The 15,813-nt window shown below is 44.4% G+C and overlaps 1 protein-coding gene across 1 annotated transcript; it reads left to right on the top strand.

The window, feature by feature from the left end:
- Nucleotides 1–1,905: 1,905 nt before the first annotated feature.
- Nucleotides 1,906–14,342, top strand: fam83c (family with sequence similarity 83 member C; the record flags this gene model as incomplete). Its single annotated transcript, XM_079218555.1, has 5 exons — nt 1,906–2,409; nt 6,758–6,925; nt 9,254–9,378; nt 12,762–12,977; nt 13,544–14,342. 5 exons carry the CDS (start codon nt 1,906–1,908, stop codon nt 14,340–14,342), a joined length of 1,812 nt encoding a protein of 603 aa, XP_079074681.1.
- Nucleotides 14,343–15,813: the final 1,471 nt, after the last annotated feature.

Raw genomic sequence — 15,813 nt, 5'->3', positions numbered from 1 at the left:
TCTCTCCTCGGCCTCCCGATCCCGTTATTGAAGCGCTGGCCCTGCATGTTGGCACGGGAAACCCCTTTAGTGAGTGTGTGTGTGTGTGTGTGTGTGTGTGTGTGTGTGTGTGTGTGTGTGTGTGTGTGTGTGTGTGTGTGTGTGTGTGTGTGTGTGTGTGTTATAGTAAAGTGGAGCAGGAGCCTTTGATGAAGATGAGTTCTGACCTCTGACCTCTCTGACGTCATCATGGGTTATTTCTTTGATCTTTATTAAGATGAGCACCTGAGAGGCAGAGGAGGGTTTGAGAGAAAGATAGAACCACTTATCAGGAAATGTGTTTTTGACCTATGAAATATTAAATATTAAATCATAGAGATCACTCAGGGAAACTTTCTGCAAGTTTCATTCTTCAACTTCCGGACCATCTGTGTTCTGCTTCATAGTGAATCTATACCTGATGTCTGTGTTCGGTATTCATGTATCGAGGCAGCTGACAGAATACTGTGTTGTGTTTTATGTTTCTAGAGGGAGAAAAGGAGAAAAGGCTGACAGGAAGTTAGGCAATGATGCCTTCAAAATAAAAGCACATAAAAGAACAGCAACTAGAGCAATTAACAAGCTAAGCATTTTGAGTTACTACAAAATAAAGGTGGATTGAGACTCATTCATTCATTCATTCTCATTATAGATTATGATAAAAGCACAAAGAACATATTACAATAAAGAAGAGTCTTGTATCTTAAATATTGCAGGAATTACCTACATTTAATGTGACAAGTCACAACACATTTAAACAACATTTTACAGCAACAAGTCTGGATGTAACTTGAAGGAAATGACTGATAATGACAACAGATGATTATTATTATTAATTGTCAATAATTATATTCGACACCACATTGTTGCTCCTTTGTTGACTTGAGATGCCTCTACATTTAATTTAGTTTAGGATCAAATGCACCGATAAATAATTCATGCACCCGTTAACATGTAAATGATCAGGGTAGAACTTTATTTTGAAATCCCAGTATGTCCTTTTAGACCCAGTGTTTGCATTGTTATTATTATTATTGTTATAGTTATTTATTCATTTTATTTCTGAGTTCGTTCTCATCATATTGATTGTTTTTCTTATTCTGTTTTATCAGGGTTTGATTTTTACCTTATTTTATTTTAAATCTAGCTACTGCTGATCTTTTTGTTGTTTTATTAACTTTATTTGTCCGTTAAAGAATATTATGATGGAAAATAAAGTTTCTAATAAGGAATAAATGGTGAATTCTTCTCAACTCCGGTTCAATACATTTCTATTTAACATATAATAAGAACGCATTGATGACAGACCTGAACAATAAAACACTATGACGACCCAACAGGTGCTCGTTCTCGTGCGGCCTTTATTTTGAAATGCCTCACCAGAAGTTGGCCATCCTGTCTGCTGTGACTGAGGAAGAGGAGAAGGAAGAGGAGGAGGAGTTGCATGTCCCCGTTGGAGACCAATGACAGGACAGGTAGCAACAGGTGAGCCGAAACGCACGCGCGCACACGCACGCGCACACAGGGAGCGCGAGGGAAGCGGCTGCGGAGCTGAGATCCTTCTGACGGAGCGGAACCAGAGGAGGAACAGGACCCGAGTCCGGGTCCGTTTAAATTATTGTTGAGAGATTAAAACCCGCACGAAAAGAAAAAGAAACAATTAAAATATACATTTAAAAAGGACTTTATGGAGTTAGTGTGACTTCAGAGCATAAACGCATCGACTAAAGGGTTCAAAGTAGCCGCAGCACCTGCTACGTGGAGCCGCGACCCGCCGGAGATTATCTGATACAATGTCGCCTCCGCGGCAGCGATGCGTCCTCTAACCCTCCACAGCAGGAACTAGTTCCGCGTCCTTGCCGCGTGCTGCCCGCCTCTCGCCCCACCATGAGCGGCTCGGAGGGCCTGCGGCCGGCGTCGTCCGGCAGAAAGCCGCTGGGGAAGCTCGCGTCCCGGCTGGAGGAGGTGAAGAACCCGTGGCGGCAGGTGTCCACGCTGGAGCTCAGCCACAACGAGGCGGCGCGCCTCGCCACGGACGCGCTGCTGGAGCACGGAGAGGACGAGTACCGGCGCGTGCTCACCGAGGAGCGGGAGCTCAGCTTCCTGTCCCCGCTGGAGGTGCGCTACATCACGGCGGCCAAGGCGTGCGCCTCCGACGAGAGCAACGGGGGGCCCAACGACCGGGACTTCGAGGACTTGGACGCGGTGTCCGACCTCAACTCCGGGACTTACTTCCCGATGATGTCCGACGACGAGCCGCCGATGCTGGAGCTCGGCTGGCCGGACTCCCCGGCGAGGTACGGGCCGTCCGAGACGCAGATCTACTTCCAGAGGGACAAGACCCACAACGTCAAGGACCTCATCCGGTCCCTGATCAACAAAGCCAAGAAGGTCTGGGTCCTCATCATATATATATATATATATATATATATATATATATATATATATATATATATATATATATCTCCTTTACATATTCACAATGTGGAGTTATGCATTTACAACAAGAGATTTGAGTATCAAGTTATAGATGGATAGATATAGAAAGATAGATAATGTATTCATCCCCAGGGGAAACTTGTTTGTAGCAGTAAGCAAAGTTACAGAGTAAACATAGAAATATGAGAAGTATGAAAATACTCAATCTATACAATTGCAGAGCAGAACATATTCAATTTAAGAAAATGTAATAATAAAGAAAATGCAAAAAATTAAGGATATATACAGCATATATAAAGTGTATATACAGTGTATATAACGTATATACACTGTATATAAAGTATATATAAAGTATATACACTGTATATATACAGTGTATATAAAGTGTATATATAAAGTATATACAGTGTGTATGTATGTGTATATATATATATATATATATATATATATATATATATATATATATATATAGTGTGTATATATATATACATATATATAGTGTGTATATATATATATATATATATATATACAGAGTATATAAAGTGTGTATATTAAGTACATACAGTGACTGACTGAATGCAGGGTCGTTGATGAATCAATTGAAGGAGTTGAGTGGTCAGGAATGTTCTCCTGTATCGGTGACAGCGAGCTGGGTTTCATCATGTAATAATGTCTTATTGAGCATCAGGCAGGGTACTTTAATACACTCTATTATTTAATTATGATCCTCCTGCTGATGGCCGGACGTTTCTCTCGGATGTTTCCCTAGTTTTCAGCCAATCGTGGTCCAACAGGCACCAGGGCTTCAGCCTTTGTCAGCAGGCTGTTCATACAGCGGTCAGGCCAGAGCAGGTCATTGATGGCAATGAAACCGGTCACGCATTGAGAGTTAAACAGCTTCAGTTAATCGATGAACACTGAGAAGAGGAAATAGAAAAACTATGAAAACAATAGAAGAGGCAGGTTTTGAAAATGGACGTCGGAGACGGTTCAAGTTTAAAATGAAAACATTTGCATATTCATGGAGTGTTTCTGTCCTCATGACAAACGACGCCATGCAGAAGTCTCCCTGCTGGCTTTAGTTTTCCATGCTCACCAGCTGGCTTCTCCCTCCGGGTTTCCACCTGTTGAGCAGCTGAGTCGTCACCTTCCATCAGCTCCTTTGTAGCCTCTTTCTGTCTCCTTGTAGCCTCTTTCTGTCTCTTTGTAGCCTCTTTCTGTCTCCTTGTAGCCTCTTTCTGTCTCTTTGTAGCCTCTTTCTGTCTCTTTGTAGCCTCTTTCTGTCTCTTTGTAGCCTCTTTCTGTCTCCTTGTAGCCTCTTTCTGTCTCCTTGTAGCCTCTTTCTGTCTCCTTGTAGTCTCTTTCTGTCTCCTTGTAGTCTCTTTCTGTCTCCTTGTAGTCTCTTTCTGTCTCTTTGTAGCCTCTTTCTGTCTCCTTGTAGCCTCTTTCTGTCTCCTTGTAGCCTCTTTCTGTCTCCTTGTAGTCTCTTTCTGTCTCCTTGTAGTCTCTTTCTGTCTCCTTGTAGTCTCTTTCTGTCTCCTTATAGTCTCTTTCTGTCTCCTTGTAGTCTCTTTGTGTCTCCTTGTAGCCTCTTTCTGTCTCTTTGTAGTCGCTTTGTGCCTCTTTGTAGTTGTTTTGTGTCTCCTTGTAGTCGCTTTGTGTCTCCTTGTAGCCTCTTTCTGTCTCCTTGTAGCCTCTTTCTGTCTCTTTGTAGCCTCTTTCTGTCTCTTTGTAGCCTCTTTCTGTCGCCTCTTTCTGTCTCTTTGTACCCACTTTCTGTCTCTTTGTAGCCTCTTTCTGTCTCTTTGTAGTCTCTTTCTGTCTCCTTGTAGTCTCTTTCTGTCTCTTTGTAGTCTCTTTCTGTCTCCTTGTAGTCTCTTTCTGTCTCTTTGTAGCCTCATTCTGTCTCCTTGTAGTCTCTTTCTGTCTCTTTGTAGCCTCTTTCTGTCTCCTTGTAGCCTCTTTCTGTCTCCTTGTAGTCTCTTTCTGTCTCCTTGTAGTCTCTTTATGTCTCTTTGTAGTCTCTTTCTGTCTCCTTGTAGTCTCTTTCTGTCTCTTTGTAGTCTCTTTATGTCTCTTTGTAGTCTCTTTCTGTCTCCTTGTAGTCTCTTTCTGTCTCTTTGTAGTCTCTTTCTGTCTCCTTGTAGTCTCTTTCTGTCTCTTTGTAGTCTCTTTCTGTCTCTTTGTAGCCTCTTTCTGTCTCTTTGTAGCCTCTTTCTGTCTCCTTGTAGTCTCTTTCTGTCTCCTTGTAGTCTCTTTCTGTCTCTTTGTAGCCTCTTTCTGTCTCCTTGTAGCCTCTTTCTGTCTCCTTGTGGCCTCTTTCTGTCTCTTTGTAGTCACTTTGTGCCTCTTTGTAGTTGTTTTGTGTCTCTCTGCAGTGGCTTTGCATCTCATGTGGTCGTTTCCAGCTCTTTGCTGTCTCTTTATAGTAGTTTAGTCTCTTAATGGTTGTTTTGAATGTCTTCCATCGTCGTTAGTGAGTCATGTTGCTTCTTTACGGATGTGTTGTTTCTTGGTACTTTTACGTTTCTTTTTGTAGTTCCTTTTGTGTCTCTGGAGCCGTTTGATTGACTCTTACGCAATACGTAACTTAATAAAGAGGTCCTGACCCGGCTGACCTCAGACCCCCGGGTCCCCTGGTAGACCTGTTCAGTGATCCATCCAGGTGCTTGGGAGCTCGTCTGGATGCTGAAAACCAAAAAAAGATTTTGTTCACTATTCATCGGCTCCACGACAGTGAATGTTGCCCACGTGTGTGGAGGTCACTGAGCTGAGTCACGTCCAGACACTTCCCTCTTCTCAACCTGCAAACAGAGCTGTACATGCTTTATGTCTGAGTCTGCTAATAAAAGATGTTTAAAGCTATTTATACCAGACAGGAAATATTCCATGAAGTATAGAGAAGTCGGCTGCAACATTCAGCTCTTTCTCACACGTTTGTGCCGAGTCAGCAGGTTTACGGTCAATGACGAAGCAGCTGATGAAGAGCTGGATCAGAACAATGAAGGAGCTTTGGCTTCTGCTCATTGAATCTGTTCCTAGTGTCTAATGTGCAGGGAAGGAGACAGATTCTCTCTCACAACGTGCAGCACTGCCCTGAGCTTCGAGAACAAATGTGTGTTTTATGCACACAATATTCACATTTGAGCTCATTTGGTTTCCTACGTACACCAACTGTCCTTCCCATTTCTTCCTGGACAAAATGTCCAACTGCATCTGAAGCGCTGTCAATCATTTTAAAGAATGCGTCGCTCACTTTGCACGCTTCATGTGCGAAACGCCAGCGGGCATCGCTACGTCTGCACATGCAGCCGAATGCCGTGTGTGTGTGTGTGTGTGTGTCTGTGTGTGTTGCGTAACACCCGCTGTGTGCAGTGTCCCGTCCTTCCTCTTCAACGCACATGAAGGAGTGAGACGTCCACTGTCAGTGTTTTAAATAAAGGTCCAGAACAAAAGCTCAGGCTCGTTCCTCTGAAGCAGTCCTGTAGTTCCTTGAAGGTTCAGATCACGTTTCACCGCGTCGCCTGGAGGAATTCCTCGGAAACGTTTGCAGTTCCAGAGAAAAGCGTTCCGCCGGGACCCCAGAACTGGTTCCACGAGTTCCCGAGAAACACAATGTCTGAAGCAATAACTATCTTTGAGTAGTAAATCATGGGAAACATAAATATTACATAGTGGTAATTAAACCCCCACCTGTTGCTTTAACCACGGGGTCCCACACTTCAGTCAGTTTGTGTCTCTTTCTTTGGTTGTGCGTTGTTGTTTTTTACATTTATTTACATGTATGAAGGAATCAGAATGCATGGAAATGTTTGTGCAAAGTGCAACATAGTAAAACAATAAATAATGCATATCGTTCTCTCTCACTCTAACGTTCAATAATTCAATAAAGGGGAAAAAAGACCCCTGAAATAATTCAAACTAAACAACGACGTCCTCTGAGCTCTTCATCTTTTTACCAAAAGACATGAGGATTCAATATGCAGCATATGAACACGTTACAAGGCCGATTAATCAATACAACGTTTATTACAGGCTCAAGGTCCAGAGAATACAAAAGACATCAAATAGAATAAATGCATACAAAAGCACAATTCAAATACAGAGACCTATCACAACTCATACATAATTAGTTGATTATATTTTAGATGAAGTGTTTAGTGTATAAAAGATATCAATATGTCCAACATAATTTCCACAATGTTGACGTCTTCAAAATGTAAAAAAAAAACTCCAAACGCTGTCTGCAGTGAGATCACTACAAGTACATGAAATATGAGCTATGAACCGCTGTGTGCAGGTCATCGCGCTGGTGATGGACGTGTTCACGGACGTGGACCTGCTGTGTGACCTCATGGAGGCGTCCAACAAGCGCCGGGTGCCCGTCTACATCCTGCTGGACCAGAAGAACCTGGACCACTTCACGGACATGTGCTCTGCTCTCGACATTCAGAGCTCACACATGAGCGTAAGTACCGAGAGCTCCTCGTATCACTCCTTGTATCACTCCTTGTATCACTCCTTGTGTCGTTCCTTGTGTCGTTCCTCGTATCACTCCTTGTGTCGTTCATCGTATCACTCCTCGTATCACTCCTTGTGTCGTTCCTTGTGTCGTTCATCGTATCACTCCTTGTATCACTCCTTGTATCGTTCCTCATATCACTCCTTGTATCACTCCTCGTATCGCTCCTCGTATCACTCCTCGTATCGCTCCTCGTATCACTCCTTGTATCGTTCCTCATATCACTCCTCGTATCACTCCTCGTATCGCTCCTCGTATCGCTCCTCGTATCACTCCTCGTATCGCTCCTCGTATCACTCCTCGTATCGCTCCTCGTATCGTTCCTCGTATCGCTCCTCGTATCGTTCCTTGTGCCGTTCCTCGTATCACTCCTCGTATCACTCCTCGTATCGCTCCTCGTATCGTTCCTTATGCCGTTCCTCGTATCACTCCTCGTATCGCTCCTCGTATCGCTCCTTGTGCCGTTCCTCGTATCACTCCTTGTGCCGTTCATCGTATCACTCCTTGTGCCGTTCATCGTATCGCTCCTTGTATCACGCATTGTATCGTTCCTCATATCACTCCTCGTATCAGCCCCGCCCCAATCAAGCTTCTTTTTTTTTAAGCTAACGGCAGCTACATTGATCCAACACACAATGGAGAGAAAGCAGGCGGAAGGTATTTCTCTCAGACGTGTGTTTTTATTGAACCCGTAACGCTCAAATTGCCATAACCACGAGCAGTAATGCTCCGTAATTCATTGTCCAGTCGCCGTCTCTGTGAAGGACGTCAGCTGACAGGAAGTCAGCGTGGAACCCCGGCGTCTCTTGCTCGTTGCGTTTTCTTTTGCGTTCAAATCAACGGGAGGACTGAGCGTCTGTGAACGCATCCTCTGGTACTGCTTTTACTGAAAGCCGTGAACCGAGTGTTGCGTAGAAGCGCCTCTCTTGTTGCATCGCGGGCGTCTGGTTGTCTCCACACTTCACTTCTAGAAGTCACACTGCAGCGTTAGAGGAGAGGAATGTCCTCCATCTTTCACTAAGCCTTTTCTGCGTCTGCTGTGGCGGAACATACATGTTCTGCTGAAGTGTCGTTGAGCAACAAGATAATATTCATTTACGCTGAGTTTGAAATAATGAATATGCTTTTAAAAGAAAGACTCAAAATATAAGCAGGCATACATACAGGCATCTATATAAATGTTTATTCTTTTAATCAAACTATTGTCTCATTCATTTGTGTCATGTAAGGTTTACTGTATGCTTTGTGTTCTCATTGTTAGTTTAAATACTACATTTACTCACTTTCTACTGTTTACACCCAGATTTCACTAAATGTTTGGAATGGAAATTTTGGTTTAAAGTCACGGAATTCATTGGTAAAAATGTGTATGAACCCTGGCCTCCTCCTTCCTCCTCCTCCTCCTCCTCCTCCTCCTCCTCCTCCTCCTCCTCCTCCTCCTCCTCCTCTATATATATCTTTATTTAAAAGGGACCACGTACAGTTAAAACATAAATGTCACCATTTGATGCACTGTACCAGATTTCATCTGTAGTTCCTTGACAGACCATAACAAACATAAAACAAGCAAACATTGCAGGATAAAAGAAACAATACAACATTATATGGAGGAGAAGGGCACACAATACAAAGCTACAGTACAGCACATTACAAATAAGTAACAAAACCATCATCATCAGTGATGTTCTTGGTCAGCTGACATGTTCATGTTCACAGCGATGAATCATCTCTCACTTGCAAATTTGAAGTCTCTGCATGTGGATTTTATTATTGCCAGAAATGAGCTGCAGCCAAATGCTCTGGAATATAAATAGACATGCAAATCACGCAGCATGTTTGCATAAGAAAAACCTTGAACTTTGTCGGAGTTCCTTTGCTTTTTGTCATGAAGCAACAATATTTTCCGAGCTTTGTAGATGCTTTGTAGATGCAGGCTCGTCATCAGGGCTGCAAACAATTAGTCTCATCGATTATTCTGTGTTCCAACATTGCAATCTCCCTAAAGGCCAAACTGTTGTATTCATTCTTTGTTTTGAGCAACAATCTAAAAAAAACAATATTCAGTTTTGTGTCTTTGAAGTTAAAGGAAACGAGCAAGAAAATAGTCCCATTCAGGAAGCTGGAGACTGAGTTGTTGACATTCTGATAGAAACATGGAGCTCAACACAAAAGAAAAGTATAGACGTATATAGTCGTTAATTATAGTTAAAAGAATGTTTAAAAAAAGTGTGTGTGTGTGTGTGTGTGTGTGTGTGTGTGTGTGTGTGTGTGCAGAACATGCGTATACGCAGCACGTGTGGCGACACGTACTGCACCAAGAGCGGCAAGAAGTTCACCGGTCAGGTCCTGGAGAAGTTCATGATCATCGACTGTGAAGAGGTCATCGCCGGGTCATACAGGTGAGACACACACACACACACACACACACACTCTGTCATGATGACGTTATTAATAGAATGTAATCGTGGCGGGCCGCTGCAGTTCGTCTGGCTTTGGTGACGCTGCTGTTGAACAACCAGCCATCGTCCCGGTACTTAACGGACCAATCAGCTGCTGGCGGTCTCGAGGACGTTCAAGGATTCCTAAAATGGTCAGAGTTGATATTCACACGTCGTTCGCCTTTAATCCACTCTGCGCTCTACTCGCTGCTGCGTTACCTTCAGGTTGAGTCTCTTGAGTCTCAGCGTCTCTTGAGTCTAAGTGTCTCTTGAGTCTAAGTGTCTCTTGAGTCTCAGCGTCTCTTGAGTCTCAGCGTCTAAGCGTCTCTTGAGTCTAAGCATCTCTTGAGTCTAAGTGTCTCTTGAGTCTCAGCGTCTCTTGAGTCTCAGCGTCTCTTGAGTCTAAGCGCCTAAGCGTCTCTTGAGTCTAAGTGTCTCTTGAGTCTAAGCGTCTCTTGAGTCTAAGCGTCTCTTGAGTCTCAGCGTCTCTTGAGTCTCAGCGTCTCTTAAGTCTAAGCGTCTCTTGAGTCTAAGTGTCTCTTGAGTCTAAGTGTCTCTTGAGTCTAAGTGTCTCTTGAGTCTAAGTGTCTCTTGAGTCTCAGCGTCTAAGCGTCTCTTGAGTCTAAGCATCTCTTGAGTCTAAGTGTCTCTTGAGTCTCAGCGTCTCTTGAGTCTCAGCGTCTCTTGAGTCTAAGCGCCTAAGCGTCTCTTGAGTCTAAGTGTCTCTTGAGTCTAAGTGTCTCTTGAGTCTAAGTGTCTCTTGAGTCTAAGCGTCTCTTGAGTCTAAGCGTCTCTTGAGTCTCAGCGTCTCTTGAGTCTCAGCGTCTCTTGAGTCTCAGCGTCTCTTGAGTCTAAGTGTCTCTTGAGTCTAAGTGTCTCTTGAGTCTAAGTGTCTCTTGAGTCTCAGCGTCTCTTGAGTCTCAGCGTCTCTTGAGTCTCAGCGTCTCTTGAGTCTCAGCGTCTCTTGAGTCTAAGCGTCTCTTGAGTCTAAGCGTCTCTTGAGTCTAAGCGTCTCTTGAGTCTAAGCGTCTCTTGAGTCTAAGCGTCTCTTGAGTCTCAGAGTCTAAGCGTCTCTTGAGTCTCAGAGTCTAAGCGTCTCTTGAGTCTCAGAGTCTAAGCGTCTCTTGAGTCTCAGAGTCTAAGCGTCTCTTGAGTCTCAGTCTTCACTCACAGTCCGGTTTCAGGTGTGTGTGGAGAGCCGAGCATCAAACCGGCTGGCGGTGGAATGAAGGGCGAGGTCCTCCAGCGAGGCAAATGTTTCCTTATCACCTGAGCGCTGCGCTCCCTCCCTCCTTCCTATGCTCCCTTACTCCTTCCTATGCTCCCTTCCCTATGCTCCCTTCCTCCCTCCTATGCTCCCTTCCTCCCTCCTGCGTCCTCCTCCCTCTGGTATTAAAGGCATTAGTACGCTGGTTCACGCGTTGATATCCGGGGAGTTCACGCTGCAGTTTGTTTGAGAAGCAAATAAATCAACTCAGATTCACAGATGCAAAAGATAATAATTGCTTATAATTGCACGCATGGAAAGATTAGAAATGTAAACGTTATCCCTTCATATTTAGTGTTTATAAGCACTATACTAACATGTAATAATGGTTTATAACACTTTATTGTAGTTGTAAAAAGTGTAACGTATTTCTAACTATAACTCCTCACACATACGTTTAGGCAAATAATAATACAAATTGACGATATTAATGATGATGATGATGATGATGATGATAATAATAATAATAAAGTGCTAAACACAAGGCAGCAAGTAAAAAAACAAATCTACTGAATTTATGAAAAAACTGATCAAAGAAATAACATCTAAAAAAATTAAAACAATAAACTAATATTGGTTAACACAGAACATACAGTTGAAATGGAAGAAGCTAAGTGTTCATAGTGAAATACTGTACATTAGATGTTAAAGTGGAAACGGAGGTATTATTTAACGGTCACAGGAAGCCTCTGAGCTTATCTTCACCTGATGTGGCGTGGAAGATGTGACCCAGGTATTATCTTTATAACATGACTTTTATAACATGCCTTCCTCATGAGAAGAAACTCCCTGGTGTGGTCATCTGAAGGCGTGCTCTGATCAGGCCTCCGGTCCAACAGCAGGAGTTTACCTGTGAGGTGAATCATGAGCACTGAGTGATTTACGGTGACTGAAGCGGTCCTGCAGGTTCAGTCTGGAGAACAAACAGCTCGCAGCCCGAGGAGCAGCTCGCCTCCAAGAGGACGGGAGCCAGACCCGGATGTTTCTCTCTGCTCTGAACGCGCCATCAGCTCTGCGTGGATTATGAGGAATTGTGTTATTGTTGGTGTTCGGTTCCAACGCATTCTCAGCGTGGTGACTCATCGTCGGCCAGGAGAATGTTAATGATTTGATCTGCAGGTTTATCAGCTGGAGGTGGACAGAGATGACGCGTCACATTTTGTTTTTCATCATTTCCAGTTTAGCATGAGAGTCATTTCATTAATTAATTATTCCTTCTCAAGTAAACACAGTGAATCTCTGGATTCTTTGATTTTGTCTGTCGCCATTTTGGTCAGGAGAGAGAATGCAGCTTTAACACATGAAGCATAGACTTCTATACAACCAGAGCAGTCCCCTGGTGGTCAGGAGAGAGAATGCAGCTTTAACACATGAAGCATAGACTTCTATACAACCAGAGCAGTCCCCTGGTGGTCAGGAGAGAGAATGCAGCTTTAACATGAAGCATATACTTCTATACAACCAGAGCAGTCCCCTGGTGGTCAGGAGAGAGAATGCAGCTTTAACACATGACGCATAGACTTCTATACAACCAGAGCAGTCCCCTGGTGGTCAGGAGAGAGAATGCAGCTTTAACATGAAGCATATACTTCTATACAACCAGAGGAGTCACCCCCTGGTGGTCAGGAGAGAGAATGCAGCTTTAACATGAAGCATATACTTCTATACAACCAGAGAGTCACCCCCCTGGTGGTCAGGAGAGAGAATGCAGCTTTAACACATGAAGCATAGACTTCTATACAACCAGAGCAGTCACCTCCTGGTGGTCAGGAGAGAGAATGCAGCTTTAACTCATGAAGCATAGACTTCTATACAACCAGAGGAGTCGCCCCCTGGTGGTCAGGAGAGAGAATGCAGCTTTAACACATGAGGTTTCCGCCTGGTTACTCTGTGTTGTGAGTCTGATGCACATTCGGATACATCGGCGTCTGGGTCCGGACTCGGGCCCGCCGCCCGCCGCCCGCCTCTTAGAGACCCCTGCCCTAATGCTACGCATTGGTCCTTTAAAACACAGCTTTGCTAAGATGTCCCAGTACGCTGTAGCTCACCGGTCTCTCACATTGTGTCTCCTCTCCAGTTTCACCTGGCTGTCGGCTCAGGTGCACAGCAACATGATGATGCATTTCTCGGGTCGCATCACCGACAGCTTCGATCGGGAGTTCCGCTGTCTGTACGCCGACTCCCAGATCATCGACTGCTTCTTCAACCCGGAGGACGAGGGGGCGCCCTACTACCAGCCGTACCAAGCCACGGTGACGCCCAGCGCCATGGGAATGGATTTACTCTCCGACAGGTACCATCTTATCAAATATGTGCTCGTTTTCATACCTTTCCCCAACGGATATCTGAATGTTGTTTTTCTTTTTCTTGACATGTTAGAGTCAAAGGTTTTTTACAGAAGGAATTATAGATATCTCTTTGGATCCCTCCATGAATCAGAAAATAATGTCAACAAACAAATAACTATTTTCGCCATACATAAACGTATTCATGTTTTCATCTGAAATAGTATTTTCCTACATGAAATGCCCAAAAAGCACATATAATGGCAATTTATGTGTTTTTTCAAACACCAATAATACAAATATTAATAAGAATAATATACTTCTATACAACGCTTATCAAAACAACGTTACAAAATGCTATAAATGGTAGACAAATAATAAAACGACTCTATTCATTACAATTAAATAAAAGTAAAATGTAATAAATATCCCCAAATAAAAATATAACACATGAACCATATTTTATCAGGCTCCAGTAATACTTAGTGTTTTGGAGTTTGTTCTCTAAAGGAACAGTTTATTCTTGCATTATGAAACAGTATTGGTGTACTGACCTTTACCCCCTCCCCTCCAGCAGGCAGAGGGACCGGGTGAGCTCTGAAAACTCCAGCAGCCAATCAAGTAACAGCGTGTCGAGTGTGAAGGCTGCGCCCGGGATGACCTCCAACACCGTCTACAAGGTCACTCAAAGTCACGACAAGAAGGAGTCCAACAACAACCCCCACCTCAGCCCCGAGAGGAGAGGCGGGGGACTGACGGCGGCGCCTCAGGGCCACGCCACGGCGGGGCCACGGGGCTCCGCTAACGGAATCCACCGCCCGGACATGGACCGATCGCCGCCGCCCTACGGTCATCCGGCGGGCGCCGAGTGGAACAAGCCCAAGCCCGCGGACGCCATGCGGACCAATATAGGCGGAGCCTCCTCCAAGTTCCAGGCGTTGGGGTTGTACGACCACAAACCGGGCATGTTCCACGGCGGCGGCCCCAACCCGAACCCCAAGGCCCCGACGGCGCCGTCCCCGGTCAACGACGGCAAACTCACCCACCGGCAGAGGTCTCCCTCCAACCAGTTCCTCAACAAACTCTCAGACCTCTTCCTGCCCTCCTCCGGCAAAGACACCTACAACTTCCGGCGGTCGCCGTCCCCTCACGGCGGCCCGCCCTGGGGGGGGCCGGACCTCTCCAGGGCGGAGCCGGAGAGCCAGCAGAGCCCGCCGCCGCCGCCGCCGCCGCTCTCTCCGACCGTGCTGATGAACCGGCAGGACCAGAAGCGAATGACGCTGGGCCACAGCAAGCTGGACCTGGTGAACCAATACAACCAGATGAAGTCCAAGCAGGTGTACAGCCGCTTCGAGCTGAAGACCTCCAACTAAGACACGCCGACCTTACCGGTAGTGAGATGTGCTGTTGAGGTTATTGAGGCGTCATTTCTGTATTTGTGATGGACTTGAGAGCAGCTACTGCTTCATAGACACAGGTCACTGGTTACCATGGTGATTGGGCACCTGGGTGACGGGGCGGACTGGGAGTGAGACTCAGACTCTGATCACTGTCGACCTCCCGCTTCCACTCTTCCTTCCTCCAACAGACGGTCCTTCGTCTTCTTCTGCCGGTCGGTGGTTCCTAGTGTGAATCCCGCCGTGGCGGCCATGTTGACTCACAGCTGGAGTTTCCCTTTTGATTCCTGAAACCACGTTGCCTCTTTTATCCTGCGAGGAGCCTTCAGCCGAGATGCGACTCTTTGTGGTGTTTACTCATGTGGAAAAATGTTTTTAAATTGATGTGACTGTGACAGTCGCCCGTCAATTAATTTAGTGCTACCTGAGTATTCATGCTTTCAAACGGTATAGAAACGAGGTATTGGCGAAAAGAAGTCGGGACCAAAGGTTTCCTCACAAAACATTTTAGAAAATCAAACGGCAGCAGAAAATCACTCTGGAAGTTGTATTTGTTTTGCACAAATATGAAAAAGATGGTTAAAACTGGAAATGTTTGTCATTTATTTTTCTATAAAACAGGGAGTTAGATGATTTTTCAGAGCTGTAACTTAATTACAAGTATCCTAAAAAGTCTAACTGAAATGTACATTATTACCTTAAAAAACTATTGCTTATTATGTAAAGAAATATTATCGTTTTTTGGACATAATGTGAAAACCGCCCGTCAGCTTCTTCAGCGTCTGAGGGGCGGAGTCTATTTTAGGACATATCGGACATGTAACGTTTTCCTGTTCCTGGTATAGGAAACAGAGCAAATCTATAAATGTTGAACAATTGCAGACAGAAAAAGACAAATTCCTTTAAAACTTCAGGAAAGAAATGAAAACGTGACTGAGAGAAGCCGTATCTGTGATTTAAAATCCTGTCTGTCAGTGTAAACTCTGACCTTCTTCTTCTTCTTCTTCTTCTTCTTCTTCTTCTTCTTCTTCTTCTTCTTCTTCTTCTTCTTCTTCTTCTTCTTCTTCTTCTTCTTCTTCTTCTCCTCCTCCTCCTCCTCCTCCTCCTCCTCCTCCTCCTCCTCCTCCTCCTCCTCCTCCTTCCGACCAGACCGTTACCTGTGTGGCTGTCAGCGCTGATCTATGTGAAGTTTAAATGAGGCTTAAGATGTTGCTTCATTTAAAAATGCTAACATATGAATCCTTGTGTGGCTAAATCAAATTTGAATCCAAAAAGTTTTTTTTTTTTATATTTGTAAAACTTTCCACAGCCTGGAGAAGTAGTTTTTATGAGAGAAACTGCACATTTTAGTGCCCGCCCACAAACATTGCTGCACCAATCAAATCACCAAAAAAGTACATTCTGAACCAACTATGGTGAAAAATTAATAAATGTGGTTAAAAGCCAT

This window comes from Taurulus bubalis (assembly GCF_910589615.1).
Source record: "Taurulus bubalis genome assembly, chromosome: 5".
Lineage (NCBI taxonomy): Eukaryota > Metazoa > Chordata > Actinopteri > Perciformes > Cottidae > Taurulus > Taurulus bubalis.
This window is presented reverse-complemented; position numbering and strand designations above follow the sequence as displayed.